At 43.9% G+C, this 22,672-nt stretch overlaps 1 protein-coding gene across 1 annotated transcript; it reads left to right on the top strand.

The window, feature by feature from the left end:
* The first annotated feature begins 4,572 nt into the window (after nucleotides 1–4,572).
* On the top strand, nucleotides 4,573–22,223 carry LOC124143041 (alpha-L-iduronidase-like). The gene is made up of 15 exons (XM_046511835.2): nucleotides 4,573–4,822; nucleotides 7,279–7,422; nucleotides 8,140–8,330; nucleotides 9,840–9,935; nucleotides 10,555–10,775; nucleotides 11,442–11,542; nucleotides 11,842–11,920; nucleotides 12,345–12,591; nucleotides 15,324–15,405; nucleotides 17,313–17,416; nucleotides 18,298–18,422; nucleotides 19,408–19,542; nucleotides 20,105–20,181; nucleotides 21,698–21,822; nucleotides 22,010–22,223. Exons 1-15 carry the CDS (start codon nucleotides 4,683–4,685, stop codon nucleotides 22,108–22,110), a joined length of 1,968 nt encoding a protein of 655 aa, XP_046367791.2. The 5' UTR covers nucleotides 4,573–4,682; the 3' UTR covers nucleotides 22,111–22,223.
* The last annotated feature ends 449 nt before the right edge of the window (nucleotides 22,224–22,672 follow it).

The following is a 22,672-nucleotide window of genomic DNA, read 5'->3' as shown; positions in this document are numbered from 1 at the left end:
TCTTAAAGGTAAGACTTACTACTACAACTACAACTACTTCTACTACTACTACTACTACTACTACTACTACTACTACTACTACTACTTCTACTACTACTTCTACTACTACTACTACTACTACTACTACTACAATGCACGTCCTTGTCATTAGACTTATAGAAATGTAGAATAGATTCAGACTGAACTGACCCCAACAAGATAGCATTATTAGGGCATGAATGCTGCACCAATCAGCCATCTGTTATTCTTGGTAGACTCGACTTCCCCATCAAACATATATAGCTGGAATATTGCTGTGCTACTACGTGAACACCATTGGTATATGGCTGGAATTTTGCAGTGTGACGACGTGAACACTTATGTATATAGCTGGAATATTGCGGTGTGACGACGTGAACACTTACGTATATAGCTGGAATATTGCAGTGTGACGACGTGAACACTTACGTATATAGCTGGAATATTGCTGTGCTACTACGTGAACACCATTGGTTTATGGCTGGAATATTGCAGTGTGACGACGTGAACACCATCCGTATATAGCCGTAATATTGCAGTGCTACTATGTGAACACCATCCGTATATAGCTGTAATATTGCAGTGCTACTATGTGAACACTTACGTATATAGCTGAAATACTGCGGTGCTACTACGTGAACACCATTGGTATATGGCTGTAATATTGCAGTGCTACTACGTGAACACTTACGTATATAGCTGGAACATTGCAGTGCTACTATGTGAACACCATCCGTATATAGCTGTAATATTGCAGTGCTACTGTGTGAACACTTACGTATATAGCTGAAATACTGCGGTGCTACTACGTGAACACCATTGGTATATGGCTGTAATATTGCAGTGCTACTACGTGAACACTTACGTATATAGCTGTAATGTTGCGGTGCTACTACGTGAACAGCATCCGTATATAGCTAGAATATTGCGGTGGTACTAGGCGAACACCATCCGTATATAGCTGGAGTATTGCGGTGCTACTTCGTGAACACCATCCGTATATAGCTGGAGTATTGCGTGCTACTTCGTGAACACCATCCGTATATAGCATGAATATTGCGGTGGTACTAGGCGAACACCATCCGTATATAGCTGGAGTATTGCGGTGCTACTTCGTGAACACCATCCGTATATAGCTGGAGTATTGCGTGCTACTTCGTGAACACCATCTGTATATAGCTGGAATATTGCGGTGGTACTACGTGAACACCATCCGTATATAGCTAGAGTATTGCGGTGCTACTACGCGAACACCATCTGTATATGATAAACACATCATAGTTAAGTGGTCGAGACATGACGGACAACTGACTGAATCCAGTCATCTAGTTCATGACTAAAAGGTATTCCCCAGTACTACCAAGTACCTTCATACACGGTGTCAGATGGCCCGGTAGATATACACTGTGTCAGATGGGCTGGTAGATATACACTGTGTCAGATGGGCTGGTAGATATACACTGTGTCAGATGGCCTGGTAGATATACACTGTGTCAGATGGCCTGGTAGATATACACTGTGTCAGATGGGCTGATAGATATACACTGTGTCAGATGGGCTGGTAGATATACACTGTGTCAGATGGGCTGGTAGATATACACTGTGTCAGATGGGCTGGTAGATATACACTGTGTCAGATGGGCTGGTAGATACGCAACGCAGGAGCAACCAATACACGAGATTCTACTCACAATGAGACGTATTGGCGTAACGGAAGGGAACTTGGCGCATCTCGACACACTTTAGGCAGATACTGACCTAATATAAACTTAACTGATGTGAAAGAATTTTGTTTGCCGCCGTAGTCAGCAATAGTGCACCTGCCAAACTAGTGGTTGATAGCATGAGCACCGCCCAGCGTCAAACGAATACACATGATGACACCTCCGTTTCCTACTATCCAACTCAAATGAATTTATTGTAAACAAAACATGCAATTTTATTATTTTAATCCGAATCTCAGTCGCAACACGTCGTGACCAGTGGATCCCTGTTGCAGACGGCTCGCACGACAACCAGGGAGTGATGGAGAGATATCCTGCCTGTAATCTAACACACCCGCACACACCGTCGGTACACACTCGCTGCATATAGTCCTATACGAAGTCCGAGATACTTACGAATGACCTCACGAACTCTCTGATGCGTACAGCGGTCCTTGCAAATCTCGATGTCTTGTTTGTTTGTTGTTTAACGCCGCACTCAGCAATATTCCATCTATATGAAGGCGGTCTGTAAATGACTGAGTCTGGACCAGACAATCCAGTGATTGATATCATGAGCATCGATCTATGCAATTGGGATACGATGACATTGATGAACCATGTCAGCGAAAGTGACCACCCGATGTCGTTAGTCGCCTCTTACGGCAAGCATGGGTTGCTGAAGAGCTGTGCAAATCTCGATGTACGCACTAAACGAACGTGCAAATGGTCGGACAAAAGAAAGCATACAGTTGACAATTGGATTTGACCTAAATATTACAAACGTTATCAAAACGTTACTATGCTGAAAACAGTCGCCGAAACACTGCAAGCCTAAGGTCGAAAACACAACTTTGATTCCCGTATCACATACAGGAAGTTGTGGCTGACTTTGTTTCATTTTTACCACCATCAGACATGGGCGTATACTTTCTTTTGCAAGTCAGTTGAGTAACCACACGCCATAATCAGCAATACAAATACCTAAGCACGCGAATACGACACCGTAATATTTATACACTATACTCAAATATCAGTGGAAAGATAATCACGTGATCACATTTACGTGTATCTCATTAATTTCTCTTAGAGTTTGAAAGGGCCTGTCCTCATCTGGCCTACACCTCATGTCGCGTACACTACTATCAAAACAAATTTATGGATGAGTGCACATCACACTTGTACTCTTATCCCTTAAGTAAAATGAACTCATCCAACAAGATAACAAAGAATGTGAATGACTTTTGATACTGTAATTTCATTTTGTATATGAGATCATCTTCACAACTCAAATGTTTTCACAACATCAAATATAATAAATTAATACACATGTATTATCATAGCACTGTACATTTATATCCATCATCTTCATGTTTTATAACATTAGCACTACATCATTACTTGCAAAATTACTGTAATTTGATGAAATTTCCAACTGCATCCAGAAACTGGATCGCTGATCTTCTGCCAGAAGCATGCTGCTGCTTCAGTCTCTCGATCCTTGCATCTCGGTCTCTGTCAACACGAGCACGAGGTCTCATGGCACCACCCAGTCCAATCTGCCTTCTTGACCGTCTATCTGCTGTCTCGATCTTCTTGAGTTCATTGACAAACTGGAAGATGTTGGGATGGGTTCTCGGCATTCTCTTCTTCAGGCTGTTGTGGAAACCTTCAAGATGGTTGTTGGAGCGTGGACTGGTGTTCTCATGTTGATTCCACAGGGCTCGAGGGAACGTGGCATGGAAGTCAACCTATGTGCTGGTGACGTAGTCGTTGAACCTGGAGATCTGCTGCCCATCTGGTCCTTGCTCCATCACTTCAATCCAGGCATCTTGGACTTCAGCTAGGGGTAGAAGCGGCAACGCTGCAGCTCTTCTGATGTGGGTCTGCACTGCTGGGTTGTTGGTGTAGTCTCGGGCCAGGCCTCTGTCCACAACTTGTCTCCACACAGCCTGGGGGTAGTGGAAAAAACATCCTCTGACGGAACTTGCTGGGAAGACATCGCGATTGGCACTGATGACAGCTGCTTCGTAGTCTGTCTGGATGATGTCTGGAGAGAGTTCTAAACCAGTCCTTGCGCCAACAACATCCTTCAGCAAGGTGAACAGTCGGACATAGGTCTGCTTGGTCTTGTTTGGGAGTAGGGAAAAGGCGACTGGGAACATCTTGCCATCCACAAGGCAATGGATAGTATACACCTACAGCCACAAGCTAGGGCATTGGAGATGAGGTGATCCTGTTAACATTGTGAAAGCTATTTCATTGATCAAAGTAAAGAGAAACAATAGCACTTACTAAGGTATATGAATTTTATATACACTTACAGAAATTTGGAGATGAGTAGACCTGTTAAAATGCTCAGATTGGATTATATCAGGTAAGGTAATGTATACACACTTACAAAACTTTTGAGATGAGTAGTCCTGTTACATGATCAAAGTGGATTATAACAGTAATCCTTCATAAACAGTCAAAACAAACTCAAGGATCAGATACCACTATGAAAACATCGGATTAGTTTAAAGGCCCATGTACTCAGGTCATTAATTCATATTAATGAATGAAATCATTAATGGGTTAATGGACAGTACCATTCTACACAACAGGGGTGTGGAAGTAACCATTTGTATTTAGTGAGGGCCATATAAGGTGTAGGCGATATAAGGTTTAGGCCAGATGAGGGCCAGCCTTTGAAAGGAGAAACACAGATGAGTATATCCAATCTACAGTGCAATATACAAACTTTGAGGTATCCTTTAATAAACTTGCATAACCACTAAAACACGTAAGATTGTAGAGCCTCGCCATCAACCAGGTCGGGTCGGCTATCAGTTCAGCTGACATAATTAGCTAGATAACGGTACACGACGGACGTACCTGATCTTGTGCTGTGTGTAAACACCTGGGCCACCTGTATACGGTGTGGTCTGTTTGCTGCAGCTGTAGGTGATACTGCAGACCATGATGCTGTGGACCATTATTTCCTTCCTACTGTCGCTGCTCGGCCGGAATTCCTGGGGACAAGGCAACTACGGCTTCACCCTCAATTCCTGGGACGTCATCGGAGATCTGAATCATTTCTGGAAAAGTACAGGGTTTTGGTGAGGTGAATTTGGTATGATTCCATAGAACTAGTTTAATGAGAAATATTGATGTGCGTTAATGGTACCATAACCTGCCTATACTATATATTGTTGAGAGAACATCTTGAAAAGCCTACATTGCTCCCAAATCCCTGTTGTTTTACTTTCTTTACTACGTTACAGTACCTTTCTCTCTAAGTATTTCTTTGAGTGGCCTAGTCATCAAAGTGTTGCGTCTCTTAGGCGAGCCAGAATTTTGTACAATTACATAGAATTAGTTTGATGACAAATGTTGGTGTGTGGTAATGATAAAGCTGTACAATTACTCGCTTACAACATATATATTGTTGATAGAACATCTTGCAAAGCGTACATTGCTCCCGAAATCTCTATTGTGTGACTTTCTTCTGCTGTACAACACGTCACGAAGTCATTTGTTTTGAGTGGCCTCGTCGTCAAAGGTGTCGTTTTTCATAATTGGCAAGCCAGAAACCAATTATCGTGTGGTCGAATCCCAATTCACCAAGGAGGTTATGTTTCTCGGTTTGTTAGCACCATTTCTGTGTTCTTGGATTTACTGGTTTACTAAACTACCGGGCAAAAGAAAGTTTTCACTTTCAAAATAGTTGTATAAAAAGCAAAAAAGCTTGTGCAGGTTTGAACCCCCGCAGAAAACATTCCCCAATGCAACATGACAACAAACACAACGCAGATTTACGAACGCAGCTTTCCAAATCATGCATTGTTGAAAACGTGCAAAACGTGTTTTTTAGACATTGGTCCAAATGCATGTGCGTGATTGTGTCATAAATACCGATGTTGGACAGAGCAGGCATTCAGTAAGCAAAAAACTACCAAGAATATGCCCAGACTTACACAAGCGCAACGAGACAGAGCGATCGGTATGGCCAATAAGGGGGGTACTCAACGTCAGATAGCCAGAACCTTCAACTGCTCCCAGACCACCATCAGCACGCTGATAATCCGCTACCAACAGACAGGACAGACTCAAGACCGGCCAAGATCGGGAAGACCGTGAGTGACAACACCGGCCGAAGACAGCTACATACGACAGATTCACCTCCGAAACAGATGTGTGACGGCGACGTCAACGGCGGCAACAGCACTAGGGCATGCCATCAGCAGACGAACAGTCCTTCGACGACTTCGTACGGCTGGTATACGAGCCTACCGACCCTTCCGCTGAATGGCCTTGACCCGTCTACACCGTCAACTGCAATGGGCACGAACTGTACGTCGGTGGCAGCGACGTGACTGGGCGAGAGTGCTCTTTACAGATGAAAGTCGGTTCTGTCTGTTCAGGAACGATGGCAGAGTTCGAGTTTTTGACGAAGGGGACAGCGACTGCATTAGAGAAGTTCACCCGTTTGGAGGTGGAGGCGTTATGGTATGGGGTGGCATTTGTGGCCAGATTACAACATGGCTGGTTATCATCCGAGGAAACCTGAGATTACCTGAACAACGTTAACGTCAATGTATTGCCCTGGCCACCCTGTTCTCCAGACATGAACCCCATTGAACATCTCTGGGATCATCTTGATCGTCAGCTGAGACAACTGACAGGAACTTGAACAGACTCTATTGAACTTATGGAACAGGATTCCTGTTGACGTTATCCGCCAACTGACGACGTCAATGAGGAGGCATGTGTTGGCGTGCAAGGATGCCCAGGGTGGTCACACTCGCTATTGATGACGTGTTACCTGACTACTGTGTCATTAATGGACTCTTCATGCACTTTTTCAATGAACTCTGATTTGTGTAATTTTTAATTTGGACCCCTTGACTCTTTCTTTGTGTATTGCGGAGAATGCAATATCGGCATTACAATGCATTTTCATTCTTATTCATGGAAAATGATTTCTGTTCATAAATTAATCATCATAAATCTCACATATGCCTTTGTTTTTGGTGTTTGGTCAAGTGAATTCGGTGAAAACTTTCTTTTGCCCAGGAGTTTATTTTAAGTTGCGTCACTCGTGCTTTCCTCCCACATCAACCTTACACGCCGTGATAAACTGAAATAATGTTCAAAGCAGCGTTGAACCCAACCCGCTCACTCACTAGATATTTCTGTATTAAGGGCTTGGTGTCCATTTCCAGCCTAGGTCATGCCGTTGTTAGTGCTGTGTGTGACACTGAGACATGCCCTTTGGAATAATAATGGTAATAGTTTCTGCTAAACTGATTGACATGTGAAAGTCAATTTTTGAGGTTGAAAATATTTAAAAGAAAGAAAAATTGATGTGAAAATATGACATGTTTAAATGGCTTACAACTAACCTTTTTACTAACCCTTTTGACTTTATAACACTCACATTTTGAACAAACACTTCCTGTAAAACTCTAAAATCAACCAGAGGAACATGGTCAGCTGCAAATAATTTAATTGACAACCCTTTAAGATGACTGTGTGTAGATTTTCATTTTAATTTTTCCCGTTTTGGTTTAAGCCCCCCACTTCCACATTCTGATGCCGCCAAGTTTGACCTCAGTCCCGACATGCAGCAGAACCTGGCCTACATTGGCGCCATGCCTCACAGAGGGATAGAACAGGTCCGGATACACTGGCTACTCGAGCTCATCAAGGTCACAAGGTCAGTCAGTGGGGTGCGATAAATATCTTATGCACGACGAAGTGATGCTAAAAAATAAAAAATGAAATAAGTCTGGTTCAAACATTCATGTAAGAATCGAACTCAGATATTAGCTATCCCATTGTACACCTTTGTCATCTTTGATACTTTTTGTATGAAAATTAAAAAGACATAATACTTCCGAAATGCCAGACCGAAAACGTCACGTTTGTTGCGTTGAAAGGCAACACTCTTGTCAGTTGTGACCCGTTCCCGATTTTACCTCGTATTATATATCCTTCCTATATATGTAAATAATTTGACCGATGTCTCCATCACATTTCGGTATCGTATGTGTCGTCATAACCATCTCCATCCCCATCATCACTAAGTCACACAGATTTCCTCTTGCTCGGCTACTCTTATCAATTCGAATGGAGATCTGAAGGAAGCCATGATGGCGAATCTTTCCAGGGTATTTATCATAAGAGATAGGAGATATTATACCCTGGATAATCGAGGGTGTCAGTTAATGGTTTGTATAGTTTATACCCGGACATCTTGGACGCCGTGAGTGATTGGCTCGTTCCATTGCTGCGTGACGTCTTTCCATCATTAGACAATTGATCTTATGAATTATTTTCTTTTTTGATTTGGGTAATATAAATAATATACTTGAAATTCGAAGTAATGGATTATCAGTCCCTCTTGAATTAATACCAATGCATATATGTACAGCATCAATAACGGCAACGCGACGTATGACTTCACTGATCTGGACAGTCTGATGGACCTGCTGTATGTGAACGGCCTGAAGCCAGGGTTTGAGATCATGGGGAACCCGTCCAACCTGTACACTGACCTGGAACACAAGACCCAGGTGTACATGTGGCGGGACATGGTGCAGACCATAGCACAGAGATACATCAGTAAGTCTCGGGTCACTCTCTGAAGCCACTCCAAGGTGTTCCTCGACCAGTGAGTCCAAGAGGTTCTAGGTTCTGTAGGTGCCAAGGTGTAGGTGATTGTACTGTCCAAGGCAAGATGTTGTATGGGGTCTTGTGTTATCTTGTTGAAACAGGGTTCTGTTGCAAGAACGGTAGTACAACAGATTAGAGAGATTGGTCAATCTTATGCTGTCCAGTGAAGTTTTCTTAAAAAATCACCAGATCGGACAGGACTAATGATGCCGCATTGCAGGACTAATGATGTCACATTGACAGGCTACGGCTGCCCTTCTGACAGTTCTCCAACGGTTCGACATCTTAAATGCAACAATGTTCTACTCGCCGTGGGTTGACACACATTCTTCCATCTGCTAGGAAAATCTTGAATCTACTTTCTCCTGTGAACATGACTCTCTGCCAGTTTCTGATCTACCAGTGTTGCAGTGTCAGCGTTACGTCTCAGAGTGGTCTGCAAGCACTGATATTGTACCGACGCAGTTTTTTTCTGGACACTGTCCAGCGACTGACAGGATGACTGTCTCAGCTCAGATGGAGGATATGCATGTAAAGATTCCTGGGTGGTGGTGACAGGAGGTCTGCAACTCCTAAGCCTGTATCTCTTCTGTCCAATCTACCTGAATCAGGACATTCACCTGGTGACTATCATTCATCTACAGCCAAAACTCCTTGTGACATGCTCATGCGTTGCTCCGTGATGTATCATACCAACAGCTACTGTCCACCGGTGTAGGTGTGAATAAACAGAATATCGTTCCTTTTTCACCTTTGTAGGTTGGCATGCTATAAGTGCAGACAAAACTTCACTTCAAACTCAAGTTCCATTGATCTTGGTACTGCAGCATGTTCATTACTCAGCAAATTGTTGTGTTTGTGGTTGATTCTCAACCATTTTGTAACACTATTCAGGGTTTGGGCCCAATGTGTCCAAATTTCAGTTTGGAATACGTCAAAAGTTATGCTATTTATATCCATCATCCAGTCTTAGTAACGGAAAAGTTCATTCCTCGACTAGTTGTGAGTACAAGCATGTCAGGTGGACCAATCTGAAGAAAATTGCACACCTGGCTTTTCCGACACATGGTGTTATCAGCAATGGTCTTATATAATATAAAATGCTTATTCTGCTATTTTCAATGTACTGTACTGTTTTAGTGAACAGTGAGAAAATTTTAATATTCTTTCCACCTGTCGAATTTGAAATGTGACTTGTAACAAAATCTTAGCTTCCTTTTATGAATTTTTTTTCAGCCTAAAAAAATGAAGAAAACAACATGACTCTACCCCAAAACCCCAACCTCTCATTCTCCCTCCCTCCCCAATATCAAATGGTCCGCCCCTTACCAACAAGGCGCAGAAGCCACAAAGTGTAATTCATACAGATAATGATATTTATGGTAGTGCGTGACATCATTGATGTAGTTGACTTGTATGGCGATACAAGGAAGTGACGGTTGTCATATGATGTTGCAGGTAAGTATGGGCTGGACTACGTGAAGACCTGGAACTGGGAGACTTGGAACGAACCTGACTGCGGGGACTTTGATAACCTCAAATTCACTGTACAAGGTACACATTTCAGATTTCCAAGGATCCTTTGAGCGAGGCTGTATGTCCAAATAGAGAGCCCATAGGGAGATTATAGGGTATGGAAACGCACTTTGACCTTCTAAGTGGAACAATATATTATTTTGGATTACCATTTCATTAATTCCGCATGACAGGTATTCAATATGAATATTTACCGACGCAATGGAGATCCAGGTGAGAAGAGGTCTTCAGCAACCAATGCTTGCCGTAAAACGCGGTATACTTGTAAGAGGCGACTAACGGGATCGGGTGGTCATTGGATTGTCTGGTCGAGACTGGATTATTTACAGACCGCCCTCATATAGCTGGAATATTGCTGAGAGCAGCGTTAAACAACAAACAAACCAACGTTGTGCAAAGAAGATTTCTTGTATCTGTCACGTGGTATTTATTAACAAAGTTTATCGAGTATTATGGTTTATATCCCTTGTACCATATAAAATCTGGTTAGAAGTCTGAACTAGTGTTTCAGCCTTTTATAATATTTATTATTTGAGTTTATTCAGGTTTGAGTCACATATGCAAGGAAGTGAATTGTACCAGTATGAAGGTTCTAAGTCACATGGATTATATCCTAATAATAATCCATGATGTGCAGGCTTTCTGAATTATTACGACGCATGCTCCGAGGGTCTGAAGGCAGCTGACCCCTCCCTGATACTGGGTGGCCCTGGCTCCTCCCGCAACTCCATAACGAGCGGGACCCCGAGATCCAATAAGAAGTATGCGGAAAATTTGCTAGACCACGTGATCAGTGGAAGAAACTACTTCACGGGGGAGAAGGGGGTGAGGATCGACTTCATCTCCCTACACAGGAAGGTAGGTCAGGTGTGGTGTGTTTTGATAGGACGGATTCATTTGCTGTCTGGTACAAGATATGTCGCAAACTGTTGTGCAGAGTTGCATCCCTTTGCGTGCAAGAGGGACGCATTCGTGGATTCGAATACAAGATTCCTGGACTTCACTGCAGTCCACTGATATATTTTGGTAGCCTTTTGTCGTCTCTCCGGATTCGTTTTCGCGAACACTTGGTATCATCACTATTTGATCGTAATTCATAAACGCATGCTCATGATACAGTCGTAATCGACCCTGCTTTTGGCAGAGATTTCTTGTGAATAAGGTTTTGACAGACCGCCCTCGTACAGGAGGAATATTTGCTGAGTGTGTCTTGTATTGTATATTTGTTGGTGTTTAACAATGCTACATGTTGCTATACTTGTGCCTTGTATTGTGTATTTGTTGGTGTTTAACAATGCTACATGTTGCTATACGTGTGCCTTGTATTGTGTATTTGTTGGTGTTTAACAATGCTACATGTTGCTATACGTGTGCCTTGTATTGTGTATTTGTTGGTGTTTAACAATGCTACTTGTTGCTATACTTGTGCCTTGTATTGTGTATTTGTTGGTGTTTAACAATGCTACATGTTGCTATACGTGTGCCTTGTATTGTGTATTTGTTTGTTGTGTCTGTCACTTCCAGGGAGACTCTCATGCTGCCAACATCACAAACGCTGAGGTTCATTCCGTGGCCGTCCTCCGGAAGCGATACCCTGGCCTGGCCAACAAACCTTTCTTTAACGAGTGAGGATTCTTAATGTGTCTCGACAGATGGTAAAAGCTGGTACCCAATTTGTTCGTGAAATGACGACCTTTGTGGATGTCATTTTGAAACTTTTAACTTTTGGCATTTCCATGGAAGCAAGTTAGACTTAGTATGAGGGTAGTCTTCATCGACACTATTGTGAAGCTACATGGCTGGGAACTGTAATTATATGTGAGATGTGTTAGATAAACCTGGTGTTTACAAACGTGAACGTCTGACGATACATCCGGGGCTGTGGGGATGACACTACATACTGTTTATATTTCCTACTTCACAGCGAGGCTGACCCCCTCGTGGGTTGGAGTAGGCCAGAACAGTGGCGGGGAACGTCCAGATATGCTGCATTTGTTGCCAAGGTAACGATTGCTGAAACTATTAGGAAATTTATCAGCATCAAACATAATCATAGACATAAATTATAAACATCTCTACCGAATCACTATAATCGCAATGTTCATGTTTTTTTCTTAATTCTTTGTGTGTTACTACTCAGAAGAAGTTAAAAAACACCAGATTCTTTCATATTATCATATTTTATCTGTCAGGGCGTGACAAATTAAATATAGTAATATGAAAGAATCAGGTGTTCTTTACCTTCTTTTGAGTCGTATATAATGGTCGAGCAATTGTTTCTGTTCAGGCCAGATATTACAAAAAGTGTTTAAAACGTATAATTCATTTAATAGTTCGTTGACGTATTCTGGCATCCCGTGTATGGTTGGCATGGTGCTTTTTATTGTCATTTGCTTTGTGTTTTTTTATTGCAAATGTTCATTTCAGGTTATAGCACAACATCAAAATATCATCATACGTAACCAAACTGGACATATTAATTACCAGTTGCTAAGCAACGATAACGGCTTCCTAAGTTATTACCCAAACCAGTTTACACAGCGCACTCTACTAGCAAGGTTTCAAATGAATAACACCAGTCCACCTCACGTGGCCTTTGTCAGGAAACCAGTCTATGCTGCAATGGCAATGCTGTCGTTGCTAGGCGACCAACAAGTTAGTTTAGACAGCGGAGGTGAGTTGTTTTTCCTTTCAATGTATTAAAAAGTTAAAAGACATTGTATAAGTATCTGCTGTTGCGGGGATGTGATAGTGCAAAACAATCGTGATGGTTGTGGCTTTAGATCCCCATGTGACAATGACAAGGACAATACTTATTACCCGCCAGGAATTCTTTATGCATATCTTATGGAAGTGCTGACAGATTGTACACATTCAATGATATGACAAGCAAAGAGAACTAAAACAGTGCAGAGACGGAAACTGGACAAGATAAAAGATATATTAGCTCTATTTGATTTAAAACGTGCCAATAAATATCCCCGGACAAAAGGTAGAAGTACATACTCTTTGTTTAAAAAATGATCGGGGTCAGCTTATATTGTTAGTTTGCCATTTCCTTACCAGTGATCGTTAGCATGATATTGCTGTTAAATTGGTTAAAACTCAATCACTCTCTCTGGTGACAGGTCAGGGTATTGGAGGGTATGTGGAGGAAATGGATACTCAATATGTCAGACTTCATCTGAGGTGCCTGGTACATCACCTAATGGATCCGAGCTGATTCCGGGCTAGACTAAGTCCCAAGCATGCTACCTGTGTGTTTGTCACAAGATATTTCTTTATGCATCAGATGGTCAGGCTCGGGGACTTGAGGGTTATCGTACGGATGGCGTGGAACGTTGGTCATAATATTGTCATAACTGTGTTTTGGGGTTAACTAAGTCCTACTACAGTTAGCTAGTTTATTGTCGTTCCGTGTCGTCATAGGCAAGGCAAGCCATGACCTATGCTACCATCACACCAAAGTAGTTCTATCCCGTTCCATCCCGTTCTAAACAAAATACTAGAACGGGCTGTGATGACGGTGGAACGCGTAGTTTGGCTCGTTCGTTCATAAGCAGTCCTCAATACGTCTATCTCGTTCTTAGCCAGTCTGCAGTCCGTTTGTATCCAGTTCTGATTGTGTAAAAGTGCCCGTTCATCCCATTCGACAACGTTTCGAAGCAGTTCGACCACGTCCGTAGCCGTTCTGAAACCGTTCTTAAACAGTTCAACCTCGTTCTACCTCGTTCACAATACGTCCAGTTCTAACTAATTCTTAACCCGACCAACTCGTTCGCAGTACGTCCTCATCTTGTCCCAATTGCATGTGTTTTCGCGTCTTGGCCCGACTCCTATGAATACCGAGCGCGTTGTAGTCAGTCTTCTTTCAAGTTCAGGGCTCCGAGCTGTACACATCATGCCTCCAAAGAGAAGTCGACCCGGTCGGTGTGCACACGTACTGAAATTTATGTCCGACTGCACCACGTCGTAACACGTCCCTAGTAGGATCGAAGTACGGCAATTCCGTTCTTAATACGTCTTTCTCGTTTTGAGTACGTTGTCAATCCGACTAATTGCAAAACGGGATGGACGGGATAACATTTTGAGCAGACTCAAAGTTCTAGAGCACCCTCCCCGTCCGAGCCCGTCCATGAAGTTCGTAAAAAGACTGTCAATAGTTGCTACTACGTCCATTACGTTCGTACACAGTTGGAGCCCGTTCGACAAAATTTTTACGAACGTATTGAGAACTAGTTTGGTGTGATGGGGGTATTAGCAACTCGCTTGGTCAGAATAGGTTCGTCTTAGTCAAGGAGTGATTGGTATATCGATTCTTACTCTCAACTGTCTCTATCAGCATTCATGTACCGGCCCTTTCACTCACAAAACATAGGTTATACTCACATGCTTTTAATAACGCTCCAGTCCATCTTCAAATACAACTTCTACATCACAGACTGGACAAACAGCCTGGTATCCATCTGCCTCACTGTCACTTCCAAAACCGCGCACCACCGGAGAGCGGAAGGTCCGGGGTTCGATCCCCGACCGCGTCATACCAAAAGACGTTAAAAGATGGTACTTGTTGTTACCCTGTCTGGCGCTCGGCATTAAGGGGCTCAACAAAGGACTGGTCGGCTCGGAGTCAGTATACTGTGTCTGAGTGGGGTATTCATGTTAAACTGCGGCATGGTATCTCAGTGAGCTAGCACTATAAATCGGCATCAGTCCGGACTAGTACAAGCAGCCACACACACACACACACACACACGTACATGCACGCCGCTATATAAGTGCAATAATCTTCACCTCACCTCACCTGATTCTACAAATGAAAGTATCCTACCTCATTTATGATTCATTAACTAATCGCCAATAATGTCGAAACAATCCTACGATAAATATGAAATGTCCGAAACATTCTGATGATAAGTGCAAAATGTCCCTTCTCTATTAATTCTTTTCTAGCTAATAGTTCTGTCACGAACTGTTTATATATATAGTAGTATATAATGCAACTACATCATTGCAGTTGTCACCGGTTTGGTTTGTTTCTATTTGTTACCATTTTCTAATGTTTTTGCGACTCATTTTAACCTGATAACAATATCAATCACTTGTTTGTGTTGCCATATTTGAATATTTACAGGCCGCCCTCATATAGCTGAAATAGTGCAGGGTGAGGCGTTCACAACAAACAAACCTAAGCGTACGCATTAAGAAGTCACCCCGAGGCCTCCAGTACCTGATGCCCGAGGTTCGGGTGTCACTTTGTGTGACGTGTGACTGCGTCATGGAGCCGGATGTGGGGGATAGTGCGTCATGCTACCATTTACTTCCCGGCTGATATGGCTTGAATATTGCTGAGTGCGGCATAAAATAACACTAACGACCACTGACTCACTGCTATTTCTGTTGGAGGCTTCTCCTGTGTGACACTGGCGTCCGTGTGCGGCCTGGCGTCCCTCCACCAGCCGGCAGCAGACCACAACAGTTCAGACAGGTAGTGTACGGGCAGACCACAACAGTTAAGACAGGTACCCTATGGGCAGACCACAACAGTTCAGACAGGAAGTGTACGGGCAGACCACAACAGTTCAGACCGGTAGTGTACGGGCAGGCCACAACAGTTCAGACAGGTACTGTATGGGCAGGCCACAACAGTTCAGACAGGTAGTGTACGGCAGACCACAACAATTCGGACAGGTACTGTACGGGCAGACCACAACAGTTCTGACCGGTAGTGTACGGACAGACCACAACAGTTCTGACCGGTACTGTACGGGCAGGCAACAACAGTTCAGACAGGTACTATACGGGCAGGCCACAACAGTTCAGACAGGTAGTGTACGGCAGACCACAACAATTCGGACAGGTACTGTACGGGCAGACCACAACAGTTCAGACCGGTAGTGTACGGGCAGGTCACAACAGTTCAGAAAGGTAGTGTACGGGCAGACCACAACAGTTCAGACCGGTAGTGTACGGGCAGGCCACAACAGTTCAGACATGTACTGTACGGGAAGACCACAACAGTTCAGACAGGTAGTGTACGGCAGACCACAACAGTTCAGACAGGTACTGTACGGGCAGGTCACAACAGTTCAGACAGGTACTGTACGGGCAGACCACAACAGTTCAGACAGGTGGTGTACGGGCAGACCACAACAGTTCAGACAGGTGATGTACGGGCAGACCACAACAGTTCAGACAGGTACTGTTCGGACAGGCCGCAACAGTTCAGACAGGTACTGTTCGGACAGACCACAACAGTTCAGACAGGTACTGTTCGGACAGACCACAACAGTTCAGACAGGTAGTGTTCGGGCAGACCACAACAGTTCAGACAGGTACTGTACGGGCAGACCACAACAGTTCAGACAGGTACTGTACGGGCAGGCCACAACAGTTCAGACAGGTAGTGTACGGGCAGCCCACAACAGTCCAGACAGGTACTGTACGGGCAGACCACAACAGTTCAGACCGGCAGTGTACGGACAGGCCACAACAGTTCAGACCGGTACTGTACGGTGCAAACATCATAACTATGCCTTGATCACTACAAAAATCGTGAATCCTCGTTAATGCAACACTCTATTAGATTGTGGAATTTTAAACTACCCATTCAGCAAATGATTATTGGAAGCTTTTCTCGATTAAAATTCGTTTAAGCAACTTCATGTTAATAACACTGCAGCTATATATCTCATATGATCTCAGACAATTTAACATCATGCACGTAAATTATGACAAAGGGATAGAGCTTTGATTAATGATTTACTTTTTAGACGCTCCCTTAAGATGTCGCCATAAACATGATACCCATTGCAAGGGTGACCTCAAGTCATGCAGGCGAATCACTTGCTTACTTGTCCTTTAAGACATTCCATTAGCTGCTACAACAAATAAGAAATAATTTATGGATAACAACTTTATTATTTACTGTAAAAGATAATCCATAAATTATCTCTACTTTGTCATCCGTCAACTTCCAAGTAATGCCTATCCAACAATCCAGTTGCTACTACACCTTGAATGTTGTATCAAAACAAACGCGAAATTTTAATGATAGTTATATTGGTAACATTTTCACATGTGTTCAAGAATATTTCAAAAATTGGTTTCTATTAAAGCACGGGCAAACATTTCGATGAGTCTTAATATGATTACATAAATTTGAATTAATTTGAAGATAATCGAGAAAAATGGTGTCCCAACAGTTAGGATGACGGACTAAACTGTGGGTGATTCAACGAATGTCGGTACATTGTGGTGTACAATCTTAAAGATGTCTGACATTGCCAATTGGCACCAAGTCACTATTAACATTGAAGGTTTTGATTTCTCCACTCTCTCATATTCTACTCACACGTGGACGTCATTGACGTCTTTACTCGCACGTCTCTACAGCTGGCAGAGTGCACTGCTGATCTACAACAACAACGACGTTGACGATGGTAACTGGGGTATTCTCAATGTAGACTGGAACATCAGGCCTCCACAGGGCACAGAAGGTAGGCATAGCAATGTTTTGAATTGTCTGCTAAAAAAGTATCATTTAGCAAAATATCAGGCGTAAGGTCCACTAATTCCAAGCGTTATATCTCTCAGCTACATCTGCAAAACCAGATACTTTTTAAATCTCAACTATGAGCCAAAATATTTTTTTCTTTTAAAAAACACATTGCAACGTATGTGATTTTAGAATCAGACAATTTCTGTTTTTCCATCAATATGAAGCTTAATCATTCTTTTCAAGAATTGTCGGGGACAAATATTTTTTTTCGATAAAATCCCACAGGTACAGGCTGTATGATTCATCATTGTCTATCTTTTTGTGTTAGTATAGTTTTTAGATTTTGGATGGATAATTTTCAAAGCGTTGTCTGGAATGGAAGTCGCCAGTTTGTAACTCGTGCCGTAAAGCTGAGAAAGCTTCTCTCTGATTGGCTAAAGTAGACTCCTTTGTCATTTCATTGGTCAGTCAAAATTCACGAAAGGTAGTTCTGACCTGACCTGTAAAGGGATGTCCTCAGATCTTTCTTGAGTGGTAGCGAGAACTAAGGTCTGATTAATATGAGATTGTCTTTCAGGGCGACATTTCTGTACAGATGCTTGTTACTTTTTCCTTGCTTGATAAAATCAATCCTGTCTTCTTTGATACTAACTGCCTCTTTAATACAATATTTTACATGGCATATACCTGATATTGGTGTGGTGGACAGGTTCAAATAGATGTGTGGTCAAGGACGCAGACAATTCTCGTATCTGTAAATAGAAGCGACAAAATCCTTTCCATGTTCATCAGAAATCTCTGCCCAAAGCAGACTCGACTGCACGAGTCCAACTATCATGAGCATGTGTTTATGAACCACTAAGTGTCCCTTGATTCCAGAGCTGTTCATGGTCCAGTACGGAGTCAACTGGGACATGGGGGACCCCATGGGGGTGTGGGGAGGCCTGTTCAAGGCCCCAGACTTCCCCACAGTCTCACAGTTCAAGTCAATCAGGCAACAACAGGTAATGCCAGGGCCCCTACACACAAAGGATCGTAGTGCTACAACAGTCGTAAGTCTATGTTAAAGTATGGGAGTTACGATCATCTTAGAGCTTCGATCGCTTTGTTGAACGCGGCCCAGGATGTTAAGAGGGCAGCAACACCCAAGGGCAATTTGCGATAATTCCATGAAGAGAGATCGGGTGTGTTGTGTGAGCAGGGCATTGATCTGATGAGGGTTCCCACTATATACCAAATATTTGTAAAAGGACGGATTCCCGTTCTCCAAAAGGACTATGGTAAATGTATGTAAATAACATGGGAGTTAGGAAGGTCTTAGCGCCAAGATAGGTTCGTGGAACGGGGCCCAAGGCGACAGTTTAAAGAAGCAACAGCATTGCAACGTCATAAACTGGAACCACCCCGGTACACAGTACGTGTTCTATGCCAGTATCGGAATACGCCCAGTGGGCATGTAGGAACACTCGAAGTCATTGAATCTCAAACCCCAAAACAAACTGACCGTCGGTAACTTAACTTTAAAATGATATTATAGATGAAACTGCCTAACGACCATTTGCACTCAAATCTATCGTTGAAGAGAGCAGCTCGTCCAGCATATTATATTTGTCTATGATGTACTTATAGCCAGACCGCCCCCGTGGTCTAGTGGTAGAGCGTCCGCCCGGAGAGCGGAAGGTCAGGAGTTCGATCCTCGGCCGCGTCATACCAAAAGACGTTAAAAGATGGTACTTGTTGTTACCCTGTCTGGCGCTCGGCATTAAGGGGCTAAAACAAGGACCGGTCGGCCTCGGAGTCCGTATACTGTGTCTGAGTGGGGTATTCGTGTTAAACTACGGCATGGTATCTCAGTGAGCTAGCACTATAAATCGGCATTAGTCTAGTACAAGCAGCCACACACACACGTGCATGCACGTCGCTATATAAATGCAATAATCTTGGGCTCGACGTTAAACCCCATTTCACCACTTATACATGTTTATTCAGGGTCCAGTGAAGTGGACGTCCTACCCAGTGTCGGCTAACGTTTCCCAGGTGCCAATTCCACCCATGTTCCAGCTCCTCACAGACAACGTGCTTCTGATGCACCTGTGTGCCAAGTCCAAATACCCTCCGGAGCAGGTGCGTGGGTCGCGAGACAGGTGCTAGTGTTGTGATTCAGAGGTGCGTGTGTTGAGAGACAGGTGCGTGGGTTGTGAGTTGAACGTGTTTGGGTTGTAAGACAGGGGCGTGTGCTGTGAGTCAGAGGTGCGTGGATTGTGAGACAGAGGTGTGTGGGCTGTGATTGGTAAAGTTTTCTGATTTTACGCCACTTTTATCAATATTTCAGCAATATCCAGCGGGGCTTCACGCATTGTATCCATAAATCGAACCCGACTTTCGGAGTTGCTTGTGAACGATTTAACCACTAGGCTGCCTCACAGCCCCTCAGCAGCCTTGATGACACGCACCACCAGACGCACCTTATTGCGTTGTACTTTGAGCACATGCAAGCACCTCAGCCTGATGCTCGTGTTTAGACTTGCTAGACATGGATTCTTGATGAATTTAAAGGAGGCAAATTGCAATTTTTCTATCCTGTGAATACATGCGAAAGTCAAGAACGATAACCCAATAGACGTGGTGGTTAGGACAAGTATCTATGAATCATCCTCTTTATGTTATCCTTTCTATGTTGTGACAGGTAACTGGTCTACGCTTCATCAACATCACATCGGGGCAGATTCTCGTTGTCTGGTCTGATGACAACATCAAGACCAAGTAAGTAACTCTTGTTGTGTAGGGGTTCTGGCACAATGGTTTAGTGGTGTAACGGTTCTGGCACAATGGTCTGGTGGTGTAGCGGTTCTGGCACAATGGTTTAGTGGTGTAACGGTTCTGGCACAATGGTCTGGTGGTGTAGCGGTTCTGCACAATGGTCTGGTGGTGCAACGGTTCTGGCACAATGGTCTAGTGCTGTAGCGGTTCTGGCACAATGGTCTAGTGCTGTAGCGGTTCTGGCACAATGGTCCAGTGCTGTAGCGGTTCTGGCACAATGGTCTGGTGGTGCAACGGTTCTGGCACAATGGTCTAGTGCTGTAGCGGTTCTGGCACAATGGTCTAGTGCTGTAGCGGTTCTGGCACAATCGCCCAGTGATGTAGCGGTTCTGGCACAATGGTCTGGTGGTGTAGCGGTTCTGGCACAATGGTCTAGTGCTGTAGCGGTTCTGGCACAATGGTCTAGTGCTGTAGCGGTTCTGGCACAATGGTCTAGTGCTGTAGCGGTTCTGGCACAATGGTCCAGTGCTGTAGCGGTTCTGGTGCAATGGTCTGGTGGTGCAACGGTTCTGGCACAATGGTCTAGTGCTGTAGCGGTTCTGGCACAATGGTCTAGTGCTGTAGCGGTTCTGGCACAATCGTCCAGTGATGTAGCGGTTCTGGCACAATGGTCTGGTGGTGTAGCGGTTCTTGCACAATGGTCTAATGCTGTAGCGGTTCTGGCACAATGGTCTGGTGGTGCAAGGGTTCTGGCACAATGGTCTGGTGCTGTAGTGGTTCTGGCACAATGGTCTAGTGCTGTAGCGGTTCTGGCACAATGGTCTGGTGCTGTAGCGGTTCTGGCACAATGGTCTGGTGGTGTAGCGGTTCTGCACAATGGTCTAATGCTGTAGCGGTTCTGGCACAATGGTCTGGTGTTGTAGCGGTTCTGGCACAATGGTCCAGTGCTGTAGCGGTTCTGGCACAATGGTCTAGTGCTGTAGCGGTTCTGGCACAATGGTCCAGTGCTGTAGCGGTTCTGGCACAATGGTCTGGTGGTGTAGCGGTTCCGGCACAATGGTCCAGTGCTGTAGCGATTCTGGCACAACGGTCTGGTGCTGTGGCGGTTCTGGCACAATGGTCCAGTGCTGTAGCGGTTCTGGCACAATGGTCCAGTGCTGTAGCGGTTCTGGCACAATGGTCTAGTGGTGCAACGGTTCTCGTACAATGGTCTAGTGATGCAGGGGTTCTGCACAATGGTCTTGTGGCGCAGGGGTTCTGGCACAATAGTCTAGTTCCATTTGAACTTTCATTTTCATGATCTCTGGTCGGATGTAAGGTAGTTCTGACATGACCTGTAATGGGATGTTCTCAAACCTTCGTAAATCGCTAGTAAGGACCAAGGTATGATGCTGATGAGACTGGTTCATGATAAACTGGTGTAGATTCAGAGGAAACATTCATATCAAGTCTGATCAGCTCTTCATCAGAACATCTATCACAGATGCCCGCTCTGTTTATATGTTCCTTCCTTCAACAGATGTATATTCACGTACGTCGTGGAGTACTCTGCTGACGGATCAGAAGCTGGGTTTAAGAGGGTCAACGAGGAAGACACCATCGTCACGGCGGTCGTCATTGCTCCACAACCTAATCCTGCCACGGGTAGGTTCAAGATGCGTCCGGAATTTCGAAATACTGGTAGACACCTGGGAAACATTAATTGTAAACCTTTCTTGTAATGTTAAATCCTACCAGCACAAGTGTATCATGTTACGAGTGAGTGAGTGAGTGAGTGAGTGAGTGTTGTTTAATATGAATATTGCGTCACCGTCTTACATGTTGTTTCCAGGCTACATCGGCGACAAGATGGTGACGGGCAGCTACAGGGTGAAGGCAGTGGACTACTTCAAGAGACCAGGGCCATACTCACAAACACAGATATACAAGTGACATCAATGCTAGATTGGGGATACAAAATGTACTGTTGTAGCATAACGAAGATAAGACCATGTAATGAAATGTGACTGTATGTTGTACGTGCACAAATAAAAGATAGCTGTGTATGTATGTTGTCCGTTTTACGCCGCACTCAGCAAACTTCCAGCTATATGACGGCGGTCTGTAAATAATCCAGTCTGGACCAGATAATCCAGTGATTGACATCGTGAGCATATATATACGTATATAGCTGGAGTATTGCGGTGCTACTACGACGGTTCATACACAGGCGAGGTGAGGTAAAATGGGGTTTAACGTCGCGCCTAAGATTATTGCACTTATATAGCGACGTGTGTGTGTGTGTGTGTGTGTGTGTGTGTGTGTGTGTGTGTGTGTGCTTGGACTGGTCCGGACTGATGCCGATTTATAATGCTAGCCCACTGAGATACCATGCCGCAGTTTAACATGAATACCCCACTCAGACACAGTATACTGACTCCAGGGTAACAACAAGTACCATCATTTAACGTCTTTTGATATGACGCGGCCTGGAATCGAACCAGATCGAACCCCG

Source organism: Haliotis rufescens, unplaced genomic scaffold (assembly GCF_023055435.1).
Source record: "Haliotis rufescens isolate VD_foot unplaced genomic scaffold, xgHalRufe1.0.p SCAF_4, whole genome shotgun sequence".
Taxonomy (NCBI): domain Eukaryota; kingdom Metazoa; phylum Mollusca; class Gastropoda; order Lepetellida; family Haliotidae; genus Haliotis; species Haliotis rufescens.
This window is presented reverse-complemented; position numbering and strand designations above follow the sequence as displayed.